Source organism: Boleophthalmus pectinirostris, unplaced genomic scaffold (assembly GCF_026225935.1).
Source record: "Boleophthalmus pectinirostris isolate CB_2022bp ecotype Guang Dong unplaced genomic scaffold, ASM2622593v1 HiC_scaffold_10, whole genome shotgun sequence".
NCBI classification, from domain to species: Eukaryota; Metazoa; Chordata; class Actinopteri; order Gobiiformes; family Gobiidae; genus Boleophthalmus; species Boleophthalmus pectinirostris.
The window spans coordinates 27,163,837-27,187,173 of NW_026570971.1; the positions used below are offsets into that span (position 1 = coordinate 27,163,837).

Genomic DNA, 23,337 nt, shown 5'->3' on the forward strand with positions numbered 1-23,337 from the left:
GTAATTTACCTTGATGTAAGAGGCTCTGCAGCTTAGACTGATCAATACATTATGTACATAGTCTGAAAACACTCATGGCCTGTAACACACAACACATAATATGGAACAATATGGAAATACTGCTGATCTTTTCTGTTCTGTGGCAAATTCTGTGAATGTATGGTACAGGTTGAAGGATTATATGATTTGCCAGGGAGGTTAGGCTATATTACACTAAATAGATTCCTATGAGCTTTAAGCTATGTTATAATGCTGTTACCTCCTCAAAAACATACCTTGAATTGTGTTTTATTTTATTCAGGAATGTCTGAATAACCCTTTATTATTAGTCTGTCTACATCAGGAGTGTCAAACTCAAATTCAAAGAGGGCTGCAATTAAAAACTGAGAAGTCGTGGACCAAACTAAATGTTTGCTGAAAAATTTCAATGACATCTGCATGTTTTCTTTTCTTTTGAGATATGTAATGTTAAACTTTTTGTTATTAAAATAAATGTTTAATAATACTTTTGCTTAAACACTGAATTCAGAACAAGCATAACATAAACTCATAACAACATTTAAAATAAATAATGTCTCTATAGTCTATCTGTTGCTGATGGGCCAGCTCTAATACAAGTTAACAGTCAACAGCTTTTACCTTTAGTTAGTAAAGATTGACAGTTCTAGGGTTAACATCATCCAAATGAGGTGTGTGGAGTGTAAAAACACAGTGGAGCACATCCTGTAGTAGGCACAGCAGTAGGCACATTTTGCTTTGCTTTTTAAATTTAAAGGTCTACTGTGAAACTTTTCTGGTTACAACACCTGCTCCATATGTTATTGCTTTTCCTGTATATTCCACAGTATGGCCTCTCCACAGACCTGACCTTTGACCTGCTTGTACCGATAGATACTTCAATGTCATTCTGTGGAATAGTTTAGGCAAGGCAATAATGTCCCCACTGAGACAAGCAGGTGTCTTACTTTCCACCAGAAAAGTTACACATTGCACCTTTAAACCTGCCCTAAAGAATACTTATTTTGAATCTGGGCTCAGGAACTATATTTTACGAGAGATTTACTTCCTCTTTTGAACGCTTAACACTGAATTGCATCATTTTCATTGGAAACCGCCGCACGTTTTAACCTCCTCCGGACAGGCAGGTCAGGGGAAGGGCGCGGAGAGGAAGGGGCCTGCGTGACACAAATTGATATGTTTATGAGGGGGTGTCTCTGTGAATATTAATGCATTTGGCCTGCATTCTCAAACCTCCCTTTCTCTCCCTTGCACCGGTGCGGGCGATCGGGGAACTGCATCTCCTCCCAGCGGTGGCCATTACCATAAAGTGGCCTAGTTCTGTCATATTGATTAATATGTCTGTGCAGTTCCACCTTATACAGTAATCAGTCACATGGCTCAACGCTTAACCAATCAAAGCCCATCCCATATAATGACTCTAAATGTAGTTTTATTTTCAGACTGGCCCTGCACTTACCCTCTCCTCAATTACAAAGAGCTATTTACAGGAATCACCAACACACTCTAATCAATTGCAATAACAGATAACATTATATACTTTACATAGCATTCTACATCACTCACTGTGGCACCGACTCCCCTGCTGATGCGAAAAATGAGTTGGTAATGATACTAGTAGTTGGTGCAGTAGTTGTAATATTATAAGTTATTTTTGTAGTAATAACAGCTGTAGTAGTAGCAGCTGTTGTAGTTGTGGCACCAAACTAAATAGTACTCATTAATATTGATAGCAGCAGTATTCATAATCTTACTAGTAACAACAGCAGTAGTAGTAGCAGTAGCAGTAGTAGCAGTAGTAGGGGTTGTACTTGTAGAAGTAGTTATAGTACTAGAAGTAGTAGAAGTAGCTGCAGCAATGGCACCAAACAAAGTAGTACAAATTAATAGTGATAGTAGCAGTATTCATAATCTTACTAGTAACAACATTAGTAGTAGTAGTAGTAGGACTAGTTGTATTAGTTGTAGTAGTAGTAGTAGTAGTAGTAGTGGTTGTAAAAGAACTAATAGTAGTAGTAGAAACAGCACCAAATGAAGTAGTTAAAATTAATATTGATAGTAGCAGTATTCATAATCTTACTGTTATAATAATAGTAGTAGTAGCAGTAGTAGCTGTTGTAGTTGTAGAAGTAGTTATAGTAATAGTAGTAGTAGCTGCAGCAATGGCACCAAACAAAATAGTACTAATTAATAGTGATAGTAGCACTACTCATAATCTTACTAGTAACAAGACTAGTAGTAGTAGTAGTAGTAGTAGTAGTAGTAGTAGTAGTAGAAGTACTTTAGTAGTAGTAGAAACAGAACCAAACAAAATAGTACAAATTAATATTGTGATAGTGGCAGTATTCATAATCTTACTGGTATAATAGTAGTAGCAGTAGTAGCAGTAGTAGTTGTTGTAGTTGAAGAACTAGTTATAGTAGCAGTATTCATAATCTTACTAGTAACAGTAGTAGTAGTAGTAGTAGTAGTAGTAGTAGTAGTAGTAGTAGTAGTAGTAGTAGTAGTAGTGGTTGTAAGAAGAACTAATAGTAGTAGTAGAAACAGCACCAAATGAAGTAGTTTAAATTAATATTGATAGTAGCAGTATTCATAATCTTACTGGTATAATCGTAGTAGTTACAGGAGGTATAGTAGTTGCTGCAACAATGGCACCAAAAATTGTACTCCTTAATATTGATATAGTAGGAGAATTCATAATCTAAGTAAAGAGAGAGAGCAGTAGTAGTAATTTGTTTAGGAGTACTTCATTCCAGTTCTTCCTCTTTTAAAAACATCGTAACGTAAGTGCTTGATTTGAATAATAATTAAATGAAAAGCCAAATCCTGTTAAGTGAGTAAATTACTGCCTTTTATAACAGCAGCAGTGGGTATGCCAGTGGATATTTTTGCCTGTAAAAGGTCTGAGTTAGTCCTTAATATAATAATAAACACATTTAATACAAACCGTACATACAAGGTGAATAAGGTAAGAAGAAAGGGTTAGTGCACTACTCAGACTGGTGGTGGTCAGTGAGGTGTAAAGGAGACACAGTTTATGAGCTGTTCTGACTCAGGGGAACTTAACCAGGGCTTAAAGGATAATGCTGCGGTCTGTGGAGCTCAACAGTGACCGTCTGCTCTGGTCTCGGACGTAAAATTTCCATTCATTTCCATTCATAAACACATACAATACATTATTTAATACAGACAGTGTTTGGGAAGAATACTTTGAAAATGTATTTAGTTACAGAACACTACCTGCATTAAAATGTATTTTGTAACATATTCCGATACATGGATAGTGTACTCTGAATACTGAGAATACTTTTACATTGAGTTGCATTTCAATTACAGTGTGAGAATGCTCTGTATTTGTTCGTCTGCTTTTAAAACATTTTCTATCACTAATTAGAGAAGGAGAAATTTCAGATGCCCGTACCACAAGAACAGAGTCTGTTTTTCTCATTAGTTCAGTGCAGTTTGAAGCCAAAATTACATGATGAAATACCAGCATGTATTCCTTTGTTTTTTGAAAAAGTAACTGTATTCTGAATTGCATCAAATGAAAAAGTAACTGTACTGGAATATAGTTACTCAAAATTAGTATTCAGGTTATGTATTCTCGGTTCACAATACTTTGATTCTGTCATAATTCAACTAATTAAGATTTCAAAGTGCTAAATAACAGCTATTTTTCATGTAGTCTGCACAGAAACAGAGCAAAGGATCATGGTCTATGTAGTTCCCTCTGTTTTTTAGCTCATGCTGCACCATAACAAAGAATTTAAGCAAAGAAACAGGTAATTTCGATATATTGTGATGGCCTATGATATTATTGTGAGATTTTTGATGATATATTTCACTGCATTTCAGTTATTGTTACATGCTTAATATAGACTACACAGTGTTTGAGAGTTATTTTGTTTGCTGTTAGCATAGCCTAGCATTCACATCAGTTTGCAGTGACTCATATCTCACCCTTACCCGTGTCCATTTTGTGATGAAGGTGGACTGACTCGTCTCCGGTGCCACTGTGAATATTTCTGTGCAGGAGGGAGCAGATGCTGATGCCAGCTGAAAACAGGCTTAGTCCTCTGCTCCCATAGACAGACAGTCAGACACACACACACACACACACACACACAGGCTTTCATGCACACACAGCACTCTGCACCACACACCTACACACAAACACACACATGTACACTGCATGCTGACGGTAAGATGAAGCAGGGGAACGTGGGGAAGGGGTGAGCTAGCCAGGAAGATGAAAAAAATAAGCAAGCAGCAGAAATAACTTTGAAGAAAGCAGATTTATTGCTTGTGAAGTCAATCTTTAACTTGCTGAGCGGCGCTTTTAAACATGATCCAGTATGTGATATGCAACAAAAACTTATAATGTCAAACAGCAGTAACTAATCTCTTTCCCAGGAATATACAGATTGCTCAATAAGTTTGTCGATATTTCATGATGTTTTTGCCGTTTGGTCTTGGAGCGTGTATGAGTAAGAAGTCTTCAAATGAACAGTAGTCAGCGAAATCAGATCAAAGCTAATTGATTGGGAGTGTGGAAGAAGCCCTCTGGTTTAACAGGCGTCGTCTTAGAGCGATCATGATGAGAGTAAATACAGAGAAAATCAAAGCTGACAGAGCCTCACCAGGGACAGAAGTTGTGTTTGTGTGAGTGTGCGTTCTGTTGTAGCTGCAGAGGGCAGAGGATGTGGGTATGTAGGAGCAGAATAGAGGCCTTGATTTTGTCAGATTTTCTCAAGGCAGCTGGTCTCAGAAGTCATCTCCACATCTGCAAATGAGTTTTTATTGTATCATAATCATTTTGTTTGTTTGGTTGGTTGTTTATTTATTTATTTTATTTTATTTTTTTGTCAAAAAACAACAAAATTACTCTTTAGATTTCGTAGCCATTCTTCTTCCATTAATTTACATTAGGGTACGTTCATACTTGCACAAAAAACACATTAAATTTGAGGCTAAACTGGGACTAAACCAAGGATCAAAATCTGGACTAGAACAGGACTAAATCAGGATTTACAGGACCAAACCAAACCTTTGAAAAGATTACTTTTAAGGCTGCATTCACACTTATATACCACATAGACCACATAAAAACTGGGACTAAACTGGGACTAAACCTGGACTAGATCAGGACTAAACCAATATTAAAGCAGGACCAAACCAAATCTACATTATAACTTAAACTGGGCCCAAATCAGGAATGTGCCCTAAATGTAATTAACAACAAGAACAAGCCTGAAAAAGCAGTTTTATAAATACTTATAAATGATTAGCCATTAACACATACCTCCCTCTTGTGTTTTTCAGGTCACAGCTAAGGGCTTCGCTCCGCTGCTCCAGTTTGCCTACACTGCCAAGCTCGTCTTAAGCCGTGAGAACATCCATGAGGTGATCCTGTGTGCGGACTTCCTCGGTGTTCATAACCTGGAGGACTCCTGTTTCCGCTTCCTCCAGGCCCAGCTGCAAAACGACAGCCAGCACGCCATCAACGGAAAGGCGGAATCAGACGATGACGTAATGACCGAAGAGTTCAACGAGGCTCTCCCACTGGGCGACACTACAACGGACCACAGGCAGCAGACCAATCATGTAGCACCCACTGCGCCACAGCCCAAGTACAGCCCCAAATACAGGAAGTACCAGTACCCAATCATCGACAACAAGCACAATGGCGAGAAACATCATGACGAGATTGTTTTGCCGAATCGTACCTCAGCTAGCCCGCTCAACTCCCACTACCAGGATCCTTCGCAACCTCTCCTGACGCCATCGCGGATCAAGGAAGAACCATATTCGTTTGAGGAAGCCAGAGAAAACAGGAATGGTTACAATCCCGAGTTGTGCACGGAGGAGGTGTTGGAGATGGAGTTGGAAGTGGAAGGGGTACCAGTAGCAGCAGAACACTCGCCTAGCCAGGGCTCGCCCTCCTCCTGTTTACGTTCCTACCTCCAAAGGGGCGGCTTGGACCTGAGCGCAGTGCCCAGTACGACCATCCAACAACTCCTCACCAACAGACTGTCTCTCAACCATTACAGGGATCTCGTGAAGGACCGCGCCAGGGACAAGAACATGGACAGATCGAAGGCATCATCGTCGAAACATGAGGGCGAGGTAGACAGGCGAAGTAGTGTGATTTTCTCATCGGCGGCTGGGGAGAGACACATGGGTCCTTCATACATTGAAGACACGTTTCGAGAAAAAGTATCAGCGTTGATGCAGGTGGAGTCGCCTTCAAGCGGGCGGTCATGTCTCACCACAAGTTGCCCCATCAAACCAGCAGCCCACTCGCCTTCTCCATCAGAGCCCCAAACACAAACCTCCAGCTCCAGATCTTCATTCTCCTTCCCGGACGATGGTGGGATCGGGGTTTCGCCATCCAGCATGCCCCAGTTCGACTACTCCTCGTCCCCGCGCTCAGGTTCTATCTCGGGGCTCTCCCACTGCCTGGCCGGCCTGGTGGAGCAGAGAACCCCTCAGGACTGCTCCAAAATCAAGACTGAACAGGGCTTTGGTACCAGCGGAATGAACTCCAGTGATGAGTCTGGGTCTTTCTCAGAGGGGGACAGCGAGAGTGGGGTCTCCATGAGGGTCTCGGGGCCTGAGGTAAGTCAGTATACAGTTTATTTTTGCTTTTTATTCATGCTTTTTTATAGTTTAACAAATATAAGAAGCACAACACAAGTAGTTTTTATCTCTTTAGATTTACCTAATCCACTGAAACTTTAATTCACCAGCAAACAAGAGAGACCTTTTTAAAATTTGCTATAAGATCATCCAATTTCCTGTAACTTTAACAAAAAATGTATAATTGCAGTGCTGCTTACTAATAATTTAAGTATCTCTTTATATTATTATGCTATTATATATTATAATAACTTCATCTTAATTAGCCTTAAAGATCCTTTATTATGCAAAATTGTAGTCATGTTAAAATGTTGTTACCTCCTCAAATACATACCTGGAGTTGTGTTTTGCTTTGTTCACACATGTATGAGTAATCCTTCATTATTAGTATGTCTACTTCTCCAAATCTTAAAATGCTCTGTTCCACCTTGTAATGTCATGAAGTGGCAGTTTCAGAGATTAGCAATTCCAGGGACGAAAATATCCAAATGATTGTTGATCACCACATGACATCATAAGGTAGAATGAAGTGTTTTCAGTTGAAGAGAAAAACTTTGCCCAAACATGAAATTTGTGTTAAACACGTGTGAAACACAACTCCAGGTATGTTTGTGATGAAGAAACAACATTATAACATAGATCAGAAAACAGAGCAATATAGACCCTTTAAACAGCTAAATCTACCAGCTAAGATACAATTTAAACCAAAGATGTTAATTTTGTCTTATGTACCTCTTGGGTTCTTTTTTAATTAATTAATTAATTAATCAATTAATTAAATTAAGTATTGCATTTATATAGCATCTTTCAAGACTCCCAAAGTGCTTTATAGTTGATTGACTCCACACTCAGTGGTGGCACACTACTATTGTAGCCACAGCTGCCTGAGGCAGACCTGACAGCAGCAAGGCTGCCAATCTGTGTCATCAGCCCCTCCGACACTCACGCACGCTCCATTTTCTTAATAGGCAATGTAGGTGAAGTGTTTTGCTTAAGGACACAACAACAGTTTTTTGCCACTGGCACTCCACTATGGCACCTGGTGTTCCTAGCAGTCTCCCATCCAAGTACCCCCCAGGCCTGGCCTTGCTTAGCTTCTAAGATCTGACGAGATCAGGCTCTGACAAGCTGGTATGGCCACTTTTAAAGACAATACTGTCTATACTTGTCTTTAAAAAAAGAACCAAGGACGTTTAAGCTACAATTTGTGGTCAGTAATTGTGGAAATCTATTGAAGCTTTTGTAGTTATTGTGTAGATACACTCTTTGTTCCATCTTGTGGACTTTCTTTTAACCAGAAAAGTAAAAAAAATCCACCTTTATACTTCCCTGTATCAATGATGTTTTCAAGTCCCTTCTGGTTGAGATTTGCAGCATACTATTCTTAGACAGTTTTTTTTTGGTTTTTTTCCCCTCCGGAGAAATGACGCAAACACTTCCAACACTCGTGGACTTTAAAAGAGCTGGTATACGGTTTCCATGGCGATAGCTAAGTATATGCAATATCCGATGTTATGTGAGATGAGGGCTTTCTGCAGGATCTGGGTAGCCTCATGTTCTTGTGTTGCTTGTTTGTGGAGGACACTGCATTGACCGGAGACCCTATACTCACAGCCAACGTGACCTTGACTTACAGCTCGTACCAGAATGTGTCTGTCTGAATGTGCCTGCTGCTTCTACAACTATACTCAAACCAGGCAAACTGAGTGGACTAAATAAATGCTAAATGAATGAAAAATGATCTTACTGAAGGTCTGTAATCCCTCATGGTAAATGCAGAGGTCATATTTCTCACTGTGGACATAAAGTGTTACTCTAATAGTCAATGATCACAGGATTTTTACAGCAACACGTTTAGTTGATATGAAGTATGGAAATTGCTATTTAATTAAAGTGGACTTCTTATGCAAAAACAGCTTTTCACAGCTTTTAGACAGACATGTTCTTCTCATTTGAAGTTGTATTTCGAGTGATTCGTGCATGCATTTTCAAGACTCTATTTTGCCGTTCAGTCACTGTTTTCACCGCCACTACATCCACTGCTCAGTACTTACTTTGTTCTCCAATTTTATTTTCTTAATTGATGATACATGTGGGGTTCAACAGCATTTTAGTACAAAAGGGAAAGCGTGATCTGCGTCTATCCATCTGAAGTACCAACAGCTGCACAGCTCTTTGTTGTGATGATGGTTATAGTGACGTCAACTCCCCAATTTTCCAACGTGGAACTCAGTTGACTTGTTTCTTTTATGAAGTCGTTTCAGATGAATATTGTGATTTGAAAAGGAGAAATGATAACATAATGATCTATAGGTGTCTCAGATTAGAACTATATAACAAGTTCAAACACAACATGTCTTCATTAAGTAAGTCATGCCATTTATGTGTACACTGTATTCTTTTTACTGGCCTGTAAGTAGGCGTTATGGTGGTATTGTAGGATAGTTAACGCTGCTGTAATGAAGTGCTAATGAAGAAGAACAGGTTAAAGAGCTGACCGCAATCATGCAGAGGTCAAATTTATCTAGCGGATCATTTTTATGTTTAATTGTTTCTTTAGTTGAAGTATAGCAAACCATGCCATGTATGTTTTACACCATATTCTTATTACTTGTCTATAGATGAGTATTATCATAGTATCACAGGCTAGTTAGTAGAAAAAGGATAGGATGAAAAGCTAATCACATTTGCCTCGAGGAGATTGTAACTCTCTTTAAACAGCGACTTATGGCTACTACTACTACTACTACTACTACTACTACTACTACTACTACACTTAACTACTTGTGTAACTAACTCCCACAGTGACTAATAATATAATAATAATGTGCGTGTTACCTAAAGAGTAGATGGTCAGACAACAGTATTTACTTAGAATTCTCAACTTACTTACATGAATAACTATTGCTTTTCTTCATACAGAAATAAACAAACATTTGTCATTCAGATTTAGATGAATGTTTCCAGCTTTAATGTGAATATATTGTACACAGTTGAGTAAGTTCTAGGCCATCCATTTCACAAGCAACAATTTCCAAACCTGTTGAAGGCCCAGTTTAATCACAAATAATGTATTCAGTAGTACAGTGAAATTACACCAGGACTCAATTCAACTTTTTTTTTCCTCCAGATTTTAAATTTAGCTCAAACGCTTGCCTCTACCCCACATACTGCTGCTGTGTCCCACTTCTGCGCCCTGACCCACTTGTCTCACCCACAGAGCGGACACTCTCTCACACCCTTGGGTGCCCTATAGGCAGGTGGAAGGTGTCCTGTCCATGTTTGCTCTGCCATCTGCTGCTCCCAACCTCAAAACTGGCCTCTTCCAACTAGGCCAGTCCCACCAGCAGCCCTCACTGGTGTCCTCTGTATGCCACTTTAACTCTTTAAAAGACGAGGGAGCCCATTATGTGAAAGCAGTTTTTGTTTTGACAATGTTGACGTATTTTTTTGTTAAAATTCAATACATATTTAGTAGTGGTGTAATAATATCCAATATAATATGAACCTCACAGTGCGATATTTATTGTGATATCGTGGGAAAGCTCATGATACGGTGAGGAGGCTCATGATTAGAGATGTAACAATATCCAAATATCTCAGAACAATATTTTCACTATATACATCTCACAGTAGGATATTTACTGCGACATTTTGTGGAGGCGATCAAAACAGTGAATACTGATACTTTTCCTCTTAAAATGCCTTGACAAGACTTAACCCAAAGAACTAAGACTTAAAAAGTACTTAGAACTGTTATTTCTTCTTGTAGTCTGCACTGAAATGGAGCAAAGGATCATGGTCTATGTAGTTCCCTCTGTCTTTTTTTAGCTGTTGCTGCACCATAACTCTTCATTTAAGCAAAGAGACATGTGATTTGATATAGTGTAAAAGTCCACGATATTATTGTGAGAACTTTGACGATATGATATCTCGGTTATTGTTACATCCCTAATATTTAGCTTTCTTTAAAGGGCCCATATTATGCTATTTTCTGATCTATATGTTGCTTCCTCATCCAAAACATACCCAGAATTGTGTTTTGTTTCATTCACACATGTTTAACACACAAATCCTACATATTTAGGCTGAGTTTTTCTCAAACAGAAAACAGTCCACTGTGTTTTTAAACACCATACACCTTCACTGGAATCATTTGGATGATTTCAGCCCTGAAATTTCCTCTACTATTTAAAAGGTAAAATGTGACTATTAACATGAAAGCTACTGTGTCATGACATCACAGGGTGGAACAGAGCATTTTGAGCTTAGGGGATGCAGATAGGCTAATAATAATGGTTTACTCAAACATGGGTAAATGAACCAAAACACAACTCCAGGTATGTTTCTAATATTTTAAAGCTCACAAGAGATATTTTTGCATAATGTAGGACCTTTAATATAATGGAAATAGCCTAGAGCAACTGGCATTTTGCTGTCACATTTCTGCATACAAAATACTCACCATGTTTCCAGGTACATTTTTATACTGTTAGGTTAGGTTTATATATAATAATTTTACCATATTATACAGTAAAGTAGAATATGCAACCAAATATTTTGATCTCACAACATATTGCTTTTTAAACCATGCCCTTAAAAGCTCTCTTCTCTTTATGAGTGAAATTTAATCAGAGTCTGAAAGCAAAAACGGAAATGGCCTAAAAAGATTTGACTCCTGAGCCTTGAATCTGACACCAGTGACTTATGGTGATGTACATGATGAAAATTACCCCCGTGCAGTTTGCTAAGAGCTACCTGGGGCTCTGCAATGGAAGCAACAGTTCACATAACACCTTTAATCTCCCCCTGCAGATCTCCCCACCAATCTCACCATCTTCAACAGAGTGAAAAAAGCCTGATTTTATATTACGATTTTTATCATTTCGACAGTATTCAACAACACGTGAAGGAATGGGGTCCTTTAGAGTTAAAATTGGAAGCAGAACAGGAGCGTTGTAGCCATTGTTGGGGGGATTTATTACCAAGCGAGGCTCACTTTGTCATTCCAACCTTATTATGTGACGCTCGGAGTCACAGGGCTATATATAGATGTCTACAGTGTAAAGGACAGGCGGCACCTCTCTCTCTTTCTCTTTCTCTTTCTCTTTCTCTCCCTTTTTCTTTCTCAATCGCGCTCACACTCTCTCTCCCTCACTTACACACACACACACACATTTTGGAGACATTGCACTGACATACATTCATTTCCTGGAGATCTAAAATCAAAGGTACACTCTGTAACTTTTGTGGTTACATGCTTCGACAGTATATATGTAGATTGGCATTAATTAAAATGAAATTGAACTAAATCTCCATGGAGACAGGCAGGCGATGCCACTATAGGCCAAGTTACAGGTTAGATCTGTGGAAAGGCAACCCCATTTACAATAAGAATTCATGTTTTTGTAGGTATTTTTGAGCAATAAAAACACCTAAAATTGAATAAATGCAAGATAGATAGATTTCAAGAACAGCAATAACATCTCCATGGTGACAAGCAGATTCCAGATTCCACACCAGAAAAGTTACACAGTGCACCTTTAACCATAGTCACTACTTTTCTAACTTTAAGCTATTTTTACCTATACCTGAAATGCAAGATAGACAGATTTCAAGAACAGCAATAACATCTCCATGGTGACAAGCAGATGGCAGATCCCACACCAGAAAAGTTACACAGTGCGCCTTTAACCATAGTCATTACTTAAAATCACACTGTTAATCTAATAATAAAGAATTTACATAAAGGAGACCTGATTTTTGTCCCCATAACACAGACAAGTTCCTGTGACTTGAGCGTGTGTACCGATTTTTATTCCCCGCAATGACATGAACGCCGGCCCGCCCTCACACGTGCGCTCTCATTCACACATGCACACTGCTCCCTTTTCTCCCACTGTCAGAGGAGTGAATGATGTCATCGTTACAATCTGGCAACACTGCACTGAGAAGACAGCACCAGGGTGATACACAGGGCTGCACCACCGTAGACAGTCAGGGTTTATCACTCACAATTAGATACAAGTAATTATGAAGAAAAACAGGCTTCGTGAGTCCGGGATAAGCAGGGAGGAGTTCATTTGTTATCTACTGACCAGCAAATATTCACATGAAAACAGATAAGCAAGAACCTTTTTATGGTTTAAAAGAAATACTGCTATTACTCCTACTACTAGACTACAAATACTACTAGGCTAGGATCCAGAGTTAGTACATATATAGGAATATTTTTATGGTTTAAAATAAATACTACTACTACTCCCCTACTGTTACTACTAGGCTAGGATCCAGAGTTATTTTGTTAAAATCACATGCACAAGAACCCTTTTACGATTTAAAATAAATACTGCTACTTCTACTGCTACTACTACTACTACTACACTACTTTTACTACCAGGCTATGATCCAGACTTATTTTGTTATGATCACATATTCAAGAACCTGTTTATAGTTTAAAAGAAATATTGCTACCGCTGCTACTACTACTATTACTACTACTACTACTACTACTACTACTACTACTACTACTACTACTACTACTACTACTACTACTACGCTACTATTACTACTAGGCTAGAATCCAGAGTTACTCTGTTATGATCACATATGCAAGAATCCTTATAAATACTGCTACTACTATTGCTACTACTACTGCTCCTATTACTGCTAGTACTACTGCTACTGCTACTACTAGTAGACTAGGATCCAGAGGTATTTTATTATGATCACATATGCAAGAATCCTTTTATGGTTTAGAATAAATACTGCTCCTACTACTGCTACTATTACTGCTGCTACTGCTACTACTACTGTTACTATGCTTCTATTACTACTAGGCTACCACTATTAATAATCATTTTCATAATAATTGAAAAACATTAATTGAAAATTGCATCATGGAAAAACAAAGAAAGTAGTGGTTTGCAAGAAAATATGCCATGAAAACCGCAGGATAATGTTAATAGCTCTTGTTGTCTATCTGACCCATACCGCTCCAAGGTAAACAAACAATTTAGACAAACAATTTTCCTTTAAAAGCAATCAACACTTTTATGTAAGACTTAATTAGTATAACTCATATATAACACTTTTGGTAATTAAAATATTGAGTCAATAAAACCGTGTGAGTATGTGTTTGTACAGTGAGAGTTTGGCCTGGCACTGACCCGTTTAAAGGCACTGTGTGGGTTTAGAGCTGCTCCATCTGAAACAAAGAGCTCATGTGTTTTTCTTTGTGACAAAACCTGCTGTGTGTAATATACGGCTCAATACTGACATCTAGTGGTCACTGCTAGACACTGCTCCACAGAGACTACATTCATAAAAAGAGACACAATTTAATTTGCATAATTTACATAAACATAAGAAGGGATTATATTGTAACGATGACAGTTACCTTTTCCTGTCCCCGTTGTTCTTGACCTTGGGTAAAAAACTGGTGAGTGTAAAGGGGGCTTGGAGAGGCCTTTTACCACAGTATATCTGCCACATGTCTGTCAGCCTGCCTCAGGGCACATTCACAACCATGTGAAAAATTATGTATTTTAGAGGTCAGTGCAAGTTCATATAGACCTACTTTCTGGTGTTATGCCTTTAATTGTTTTAGGATTAGTAAGAGACTTTCACATAGAGAGTCCACCACCTGCTTGTATCCATGGAGATGTTACAGAATGTTCCACAGTATGTCATCAAATATACACAAAACAGATGTTCTCATTACAGTAAAATACCTTATGTGAGTGTGCTCATGCCTACACAGATCTGACATATAACTCCTTGTATCTATTTGTGGATTTCTGAGTGATAGCAAATTAGGACCATTACCATAGTATTTAACAGTGAAAAATATATTATAACATCTGAATTGAAAAAAGTTCTCAAAATTCTGCCAGACAAGAAGCTCATCTACAGAGTAGATGTGTATTTTATTGTATGCATTTACCATTGCCTTTTGTTGCAGTAATTAACAATGAAAATATAGCAGTTTAATTGACAGGAATATCTAACCTGTGTATATAAACTTGAAGTGTATTTTACTGTATCCATGTACTTGTGAATATATAACCTCTGAATATAAACTAGTAGGTGTGTATTTTATTGTGTGTATGTTCCCATAGTAATTACTAATTTAAAATATTATAGCATTTGAATTGGAAAAATGGAAAATGTCACATAACAGGAATATGTGACCTCTAAGTAGATGTGTATTTTATTGTCTGTACTTACCACTGCCCATGTCCATGTGTCCAGGTGAAACTGCCCTTCCCTGTGGACCAGATCACAAACCTGCCGCGGAATGACTTTCAGATCCTGATCAAGATGCACAAACTGACCTCAGAGCAGCTCGAGTTCATCCACGACATCCGCCGCCGCAGCAAGAACCGCATCGCCGCCCAGCGCTGTCGGAAGAGGAAACTCGACTGTATTCAGAACCTGGAGTGTGAGATACGCAAACTGGTACGACCCAGACCCCGTCACTGTAAGGGGGTGGCATGTCCCAAAAGATAAATAATATGAGTATTTTTGATTCAATGTGTGGTGTGATTTCAATATTATAGCTCTGAGGATAATTTATAATGTCAAAAAAATGAGACAACTAATTTCTCAGCTGACAGTGCAGATACAATTTGTTGTGTTTGATGTCGTACTTTACATCACCACTAGGGGGCTGACATGTGTCTTTTTAGAAAGTTGTATTAAAATGATGTAGGCTTCCATAATTGTTACTTTTACATAAGAAAAAAGTTAACTATTATCACTGCAATTAAATATTGTCAGCTGTTACTGTATTATGATTCTAAACACAAAGAACATGCTCTGACTGAAAAATCTATGAAAAAACATCAACATTTTTGCACTATAAATATGTATAGTAACAACAATGCCATACTATATTAACTGTAATAATGATGCATTTCATTTATAAGAGCGTTTTTGGACACTCAAAAGTGCTATCAGCCTCTCAGACCACCTCAGTCACACACATACATACCATATTCATACAAAGCAATATGGGTCAAGTTTTGCCCAAGGACACAACAACTTTTAAAGCACCTGCACTCCCAGCGGTCTTCCATCTAATGTACTAACCAGGCCCAAGCATGCTTAGCCTCCGAGCTCTGACCAGATCATACATTCTCAAGGTGCATACTGCATTCTAACTATAGACTATATATATAAATGGACATAGCTAACCTACAAACTGCCACGTTCCAAACAGGAAGTGAGCATGGAGGCGCTTCCTGCTCCATCAACTCCGGCTCCACAATTGACTTTACTGTACATTAAAAATCGCCACACATCTTTCTGTAACTGCTGCAGTCAGCCTCATCATATTGGTCTTAAAATGTTTGTATTGACCCACTCTACGTGATCCTGGTGTTTTTATTTGTGGTAATTTGTCTGTTAAATAATGAACTTCATTTGACTGGAGTTGAAAGCTATGGGTTGCCTGTGTTCAGTGATAGGCCTTTATACAGTCTGTAGTTCAAATGTACTGTCTGGCTCGATGTTCCTTACCTGTTGTTTCTGGTTTCTGTTGCAGGTTTGTGAAAAGGAGAAGCTGCTGAGCGAGCGCAACCAGCTGAAGGTGTGCATGTCAGAGCTGTGGCAGAACCTGTCCTTTCTCTCGCAGCAGGTGTGTAGAGATGTCCAACCTCCACCTGTATCCGCCAGCATCGACCTCACCTCCACCCCGCCCTCGCCTTCCTCTTCCTCCCCCCGGGCCTCTCCTCTGAGGCCCGGCACTCCCACGGACATGGGCGAAGAGGAGCGCGAAGGGGTGGACGTGTCCCAAGACTGCCCCCTGGTGGTGGGGTCCACCGAGGAAGTATGTAGCCCCACTGTCACCGTGGATTTCTGCCAGGAGATGACTGAGAAATGCACAACAGAGGAACAGCAGCAGAGGCAGGGCTGCACCTAAAGTTTGGGCCGGTCCTAGGTCCGAACATACCTTGATATCTGATGTATTTTGTCTTTTTGTAACGTTGTCTCAGCAATACTGTTGAACAGGTATTTTTGCATCGCGATCTAACAAATGCACTGGCAGCTTCTCTCTTTCTCTCTGTCTCACTCTCCTCTTCCTGTCAGCGTCCTTCCCAGTGCATCATGGGAGGTTAAACTCAGGAAATGCTCCGAATGTTCAGTAATTTCTCATGTACATGCTTTTTGCTTCACTGTCCAGTCCTGACTTGAATATTACATTTTGAAATACAATTTATCATTGTTGTTAGCCTAGCTTCTAAGAATAAAGCACACAACAATAAGCTGGACTCTCCTAGTACTGAATATTGATGCAAAAAAGTTCATTTCTACTGAGGAACATGTGTAGGCCGACCATTTTATAGGCCATTTACAGTCGCTGTAAGCTATGCCATGTTAGTTTGGTCAGTAAAGTCAGACTTCTACTTCCAGAGACACAGCACATGTGTAATAAGCTCTCACCAACTAACTTAAACGGGCATTATAATGCTAAAGAGAGGGGCAAATACGCTGAGCTAAGCTAACAACTGCTAACTGACTTGTGCAATTTTCCACATGCAAAGCTTCTTTCCTCTAATATAGTTGAGTCTGTCAGTGGTGTTTGAGTGGAACAGGACAGTGAAGTGAAACCCTACCAAAGGTGTGTATTTGTAAACTGCTACATTTGGTCAAATGTCTCATTATGCAAAGCTTGTTTTGTCAAATGTTCACATTTCTATTTTCTCGTAGACAAAGGATATAACGTTTTTCCTGCCTTTTTCAAATCTGTGCAAAGAGACAGAATCACATAAGGCTGAAGCACCACGCAGCGCCTCCAAGAGGCGACGTGAAGCATTGAATGAACACGAACGTGAGGTGACACTGGCACTTAACCAATCCCAGAGAATCACTCAGATGTGCAGGTTCAAAGGTCATGCTGGTGTTTTCTGTTTCGTTTTCTGAAGCAATGTGACATGTAGATATGTTTAAAATACATAAAGTGAACTGTTTTTGTTGTTATTGTGAAATAGCAAGTACAATCATTTCTAAGAATTGTAATAAACCAGGCTGACACAGGCCTCCAAAGGTAAACATTGTAGTTTAAAACTTGAAATGTGAAATAAGATGAAACCCAAACAAAAACACCAGTATGCTCCTTTAGACACTACCTTAAATGAAACGCTTATTTATTGTGCTATATGTAATATGAATAGTGTTGTACTTATGTATGCAATGTTATTTTACTGTACACAGCAGCACTAAATACCCTGAGGTCCAGCGTGAGTGTAAAACACATCTGTTTTCAACAATTGGCACAAAACGTATAAAAACATGTAAAATAAGGAGTCTGTACACTTAATAGTGAACACTATGAAGTCCACTGCTCCAAATACAACACAATGGCACATTATTGATTTAGGGAGATGCCAAATTCATCTGCTGTTGAAAAGTCGATGAGGAAGCACGTGGCAGTGCTGAGTGCAGCGGCTCTCTGCACACAGCACCCACAACAGCATCTGAATAATGGCCTGTCGACAGTATTAGGACAAATTCACTTTTAGTTGATCTATGTAGAGCTAAAAACCCAATGTGTTGGTGTTCAACATTAAAACAAAAGTTACAATCAAAAACCTGTTATGTAAAAAGTGAATTGATCCAATAAGCCAAGCTAAACTCTTATTCGAATGTACGTCTTAACAGATACTTTGAATGGTTATATCTCCGTAATGTGAACTTATTGCTAACTTATTTATTTGGTTGTATGTGGAAAGGGGAAGGGGCGGGCTGTAGAGGAAAACGCATAGATGTACATTGTAGGTCGGTATCGGACTGATAGGACTGAACTTTGGTAATAGATGTAATTTTGATTGTTTATAATTTGTCTTTATTTACATGTCACTTAAGTTGTTCTATTTTAACTCAAAGGGTGTATGTTTACAATTTTGTGCATTTCTTGTTGTTATTTTTTGTTTTGTAAAAATATAAGAAGTCCTTGCAAATTAGGTTGTAGAAAAATCTGCTAAATTATTTTTTAGTGTAAGTTAAAATTGTTGACTTTTTGAGCATCTGACAAGTGCAGCTACAAGTTGTTGCCTTAGAGGTTACAGAGGCCAAACTACTATATTCAGTAAGGGAACAAGGAACTGTCAAGCAAAAACTGTCTCAAAATACAAAACGTGGCCCCCCAAAACGGGACATTAGAAAGAGATATAATGTTAGCAATCGTGAAGTTTACAATGAACCAGATCCTTGGACCAACTCTGCTTTGTTTTTTCCACTCTCTGAATCTTAATGAAGGAAACTTTTTTGAAATGTTTTTTTTTTTTTTTGTAAAATGGAACTATTTTGTTGCTGTACACTTAGCATTACAAAGAAAATAGTCCTGACAGTTTTTTTGAAAATTGACAGTTTCTCTAAATGAAACTTTCTAATAATCTGGCAGTATAAAAAAAGTTTTAGATACATATTGTTAATAAAAGACACAAGATTAAAAGGCCCATATTACGCTATTTTCTCATCTGTTATAATGCTGTTTCCTCATCAAAAACATACCTGGAGTTGTGTTTTGTTTCATGTTTATGTTCAACACACAAACCCTGCATATATAAAGTTCTTTTCTCAAACTGAAAACACTGTTGCACCTTCTGATGTCATAATTCATTAACACAGGAAGTGCTCCATTGCGGTTTTAAACTCTATGCCCTTTTACTAGAATCATTTGGATAATTTCAGCCTTGGAATTGTCAAACTCTACTGAACTAAAGGTAAAGGGTATCTGTTAATGTGAAAATTACCACTTGATGATATCACAAGATGGAACAGAGAATTTTGAGCATTGGACAGACTAATGATAAGATTATTTAAACATGTGTGAATGAACCTAAACACAACTCCCAGTATGTTTTGAAGAGGCAGCAACATTCTAACATGATTTAAAGCTCACAGCAATCAACTCTGCGTAATATACTTTACACTTTTAAATATGTATGAGCTTATTATATCTTACAATACAAACACAAAATGTCTCCAGACGCACTGAAGTCTAAACCTAGATATGACTTTTACTGATAGCACTTGAACATAACAAAAAATTTAACTTATCTAGGTTAGTTTTGAAACAATCCTTCTTACTTTGAAATACCTACAAATAATAGTAATATATGTCAAAAAGCAGTCAGGACTATTCAACATCACAGTTTAATATGATCATTTCTTTCCAAGCTACATAACTGGATTTCACTCAGGCCAAAACATACTGAAATGATTGTTTTTATGAAGGACTTTTGGATCCCATGCCTTGACACTACATAGGAAGTACCTTAATAGTTCACGTTTACAGTGGGGAGCAGTTGGGGGGCCACTTCCATTGATCTTGCTACAGATTGTGATTTCAGGGTTCTTTTAAAAACCTTGGTTGAACGGACTCTTCTCAAACACTTATCTACCTGGATTCAGCATACCTCTTTGTATGAATAGACCTGTACCATAGACATGTAGAAACTTTATGTGGCATCATTTCTAACTTTTTACACTGGTATCATTGTATTTGTAGACTTCTGGTGAGCCATTTTTTATGTGTACTTTACTTTGGGTACCTGCAACATGACTGTTATTATCGGCATTTTTATTTTATTTTTTATCTTTGACTGTTCGATTTTAACATGATTTTTTGATTTAGATATTTGTAAATATATTGTGCGAGACGTCATGTTTTCTTTATTTGATATGAAAATGTTTTAAATAAAAAGAATCCGCATTTTGTCAGGGTAAAGACCTGTTGAAAATAAAACAAAAAAGCATGAGAACTAACTATAGCTGTCTGTGTGTGATTCTAAAAAGTAAAGAGATTTTGTTAAGAAGTATTTAATCTGGATATAATAGAAATCATCATAAAATGGCTGTATGAAGGGCAAAGTACACGCTCCAGCAGTGGATACATAAAAAAATAGTTCATGCTTTTGAAGTCCGGAAAGAAGCAACAGAATCCCCTGAGGAGCTTCTGAAATCAGCACAAACCAATATAAAGATGTCCACAGATCTGTAATATCCTTTTTGGAAAAACACAAAATTTAAGGTGCTTCAAATCCAAATGTCTGGCTCCTCATTTCTTCATTATAGAGGAAATGTCCAGGAACATGCTCTGTGAGGGGAAAAAAAGAACACACTTTAGGTGATTTATACACTTTTCCTCAACAATGAACCTTGAATGTGCAATACATTCCTGTGAGAAACCTCAAAAATAATCACATCAAATCTAATTATTAATTTCAAGAATAGCACATTATGGGTCCTCCAAACACCAATAAAGAACAAATAAAACATGGTGCCAAGGCCTTAGACAGCCCTTCCCCATCATCAACACCCTTAACAGAAGTTTTGATGGAGTGGGGCACTCACCATAGACATCCTGCGCCCTCCAGCGGGGGGCATCATGGGCATGTCCCCCTGCAGTGAGCCCAGCTCGTCAGACTCCTCAGAGGAGTGGAGGGAGGGGCTGGTGGAGCCGCTCACAGAGGACATGCTCTCAGATGGAGGCCTCATCATGAAGCTGGTCCTGCGTGGGTTGGGCAGTAGCAGCTGACTGCCCATGGAGGTCCTCCTGTCATGCTCCTCCACTCCCCTGAGCACACTGGGCCTGGAGGCAGACAGCAGCGCCCCCAGATGGACAGGGTGAGGTGCATCATCTTCATGCTCGTTGGGTTCTTCAGGGTGGCTGTCCTCCAGAGTGGACTCCACGGAGGCCCACTCTCGGTGCTGCTCCACAATGCTGCTGTGGAGGTCCTGGCTCTGGTGAGTCTGTGGTGGGGCCAGGCAGCTCAGGCTGGACCTGGGGACCATGCGCGGCTGCTGGCAGATATAATTAGCCTGGCCGTGCCCCAGGTAGGCGATGCTGTGGTGTCTTGGGATGCTCAGACTGGCTTTTAGCCCTGCGGTGTAAAGAGGGGGTTTGCTGTCTGTCTCTGGGATGACTTTAAAGGTCTGAGTCAAAGGCCCATTATGGGGGGGCACATTACTCATCACACAGAGGTGGGGCAGGGACGACTTCCTCTTGGACTTATAAATCAAACTGTCGTCCTCTGCGAACCGCTCCCCACTCAGGATGCGCTTGATTTTCCTTATGCCTAAGTGAGAAATCTCCAAAATGTTCAGGAAAAGGGAGACTCCTGCGATTACGATCATGAAGACCATGAAGATGGTCTTCTCCGTGGGTCTGGAGATGTAGCAGTCCACACTGTTGGGACAGGGCAGGCGCTCACATTTGTACAAAGGGTCCAGGTGGACCCCGTACAGGATGCACTGTCCCAGGATGAAGCAGACCTCCAGCACAGAGCGGGTCAGGATATGGATCACATATGTCCTCAGCAGAGAGCCTCGCAGAGGGGCCTTCTTCACCCTCTTCTGCTCCTCCAGTCTCTTCAGCTCTTTCTCGATCCTCTTCTGCTCTTCCAGAAGCTCCGTCTCATCCATCTCTTCCTTCAGCTGGATGCGCCTGCGGTGGCGCTCCTTCTCCAGAGCGCGAATACAGTACAGGGCATGTCCCATGTAGACCAGAGATGGCGCCGACACAAAAATGACCTGCAGCACCCAGAAGCGGATGAGGGAGATAGGGAAGGCTCTGTCGTAGCACACGGCCTTACAGCCGGGCTGGTCCGTGTTACACACAAACTCAGACTGCTCATCATCCCACACGTCCTCGGCCGCCGCGCCCAGGATCAACATGCGGAAGATGAACAGGATGGTGAGCCAGATCTTCCCTACGATGGTGGAGTGAATGTGAACCTCTTCTAGGATGCTGCCCAGCAGGTTCCAGTCACCCATGGTCAGAGCAGGGCTCAGTGCCTCATGTCCTCAAACTGTGAAGGAGAATAGATTTCAGTTTGTATGGTCCACAATCATTATTTTGTGCAAGAATGTACAGTATTTAAAGGCAGGGAAAACCTGAGAAGGTGTCTTTGTACATATAGAATAATGTGATACAGTCTCCAAACTTGGCATTGTAAATACTGAAAAAGGCTGCCAAATGTATCAGCTTAATTTTTTTCTTTGTGAATAAGCTTTTATTGTGGCTAGTACAAATTTCATTTAAAAAATTATGAACAGACATCATGGGTCAAGGGCAAACCCATTAGGTTTTGGCAGAAATCCAGAGGAGGGTGTAAAATAGCCTCTTTCTAATATTAGGTCAAACATAGGGCATTGGATTTTTGTTTTAGTAATGCCACTGTGGGGCTGGAACTGACTGAGGGTTCTGCAAGTACCACAACATCAGCTGCAAAATACTATTGGCTCATGGCCATCGCGTGACTAAACATACAATCTATATCTGTCAGTGACAAAAACACTGTTACAGTTATCATTTATTTTAAAAAAAAAAAAGTCTAAAGTTAGATAAAATCTAAAATCTAAATATATTTAAAGATGATTATTTTATCCAATATAATGATGCATAACATCTGATCAAGTCTAAAAGCTGTTGTAGTAGTTAGCTGAAGTTGAATTGCCTACACTCTGCCATAGGCCACAGAATACCTCATAATTCTTCAGCTAAAATGTCACTTACTTCTTCGCGTTATCAGGTCCCTCTTTGTCTTTGGATGGGGTTCACATGTTGTGGAAAGTCTCTCGTCCCTGTGTCTGTGTGTCCACCCCATGGAGAAGTTGGGAGGTGGTCTTGTCCCGTTCCCAGACTCCAGACCACATGATGATGCGCTGGTT

General features: G+C 39.4%; 2 protein-coding genes across 2 annotated transcripts in view; one reads left to right on the plus strand and one right to left on the minus strand.

Moving 5' to 3' along the window:
* Positions 1-20,345, plus strand: part of bach2a (BTB and CNC homology 1, basic leucine zipper transcription factor 2a) — a 73,111-nt gene extending 52,766 nt beyond the window's left edge. Inside the window, exons 3-5 of the mRNA XM_055160353.1 lie at positions 5,341-6,636; positions 14,911-15,117; positions 16,205-20,345. Coding sequence (XP_055016328.1) covers positions 5,341-6,636; positions 14,911-15,117; positions 16,205-16,582 — 1,881 coding nt within the window. The 3' untranslated portion in view covers positions 16,583-20,345. The remainder of the gene's footprint in view (positions 1-5,340; positions 6,637-14,910; positions 15,118-16,204) is intronic.
* Positions 20,346-20,722: 377 nt separating this feature from the next.
* gja10a (gap junction protein alpha 10 a) lies at positions 20,723-22,440 on the minus strand. Its single transcript, XM_020919021.2, has 2 exons — positions 21,019-22,440; positions 20,723-20,761 (listed from the first exon to the last, which is right to left on the minus strand). The coding sequence occupies exons 1-2, from the start codon at positions 22,438-22,440 to the stop codon at positions 20,723-20,725; spliced, it is 1,461 nt and encodes a 486-aa protein (XP_020774680.1).
* Between the last annotated feature and the right edge of the window lie 897 nt (positions 22,441-23,337).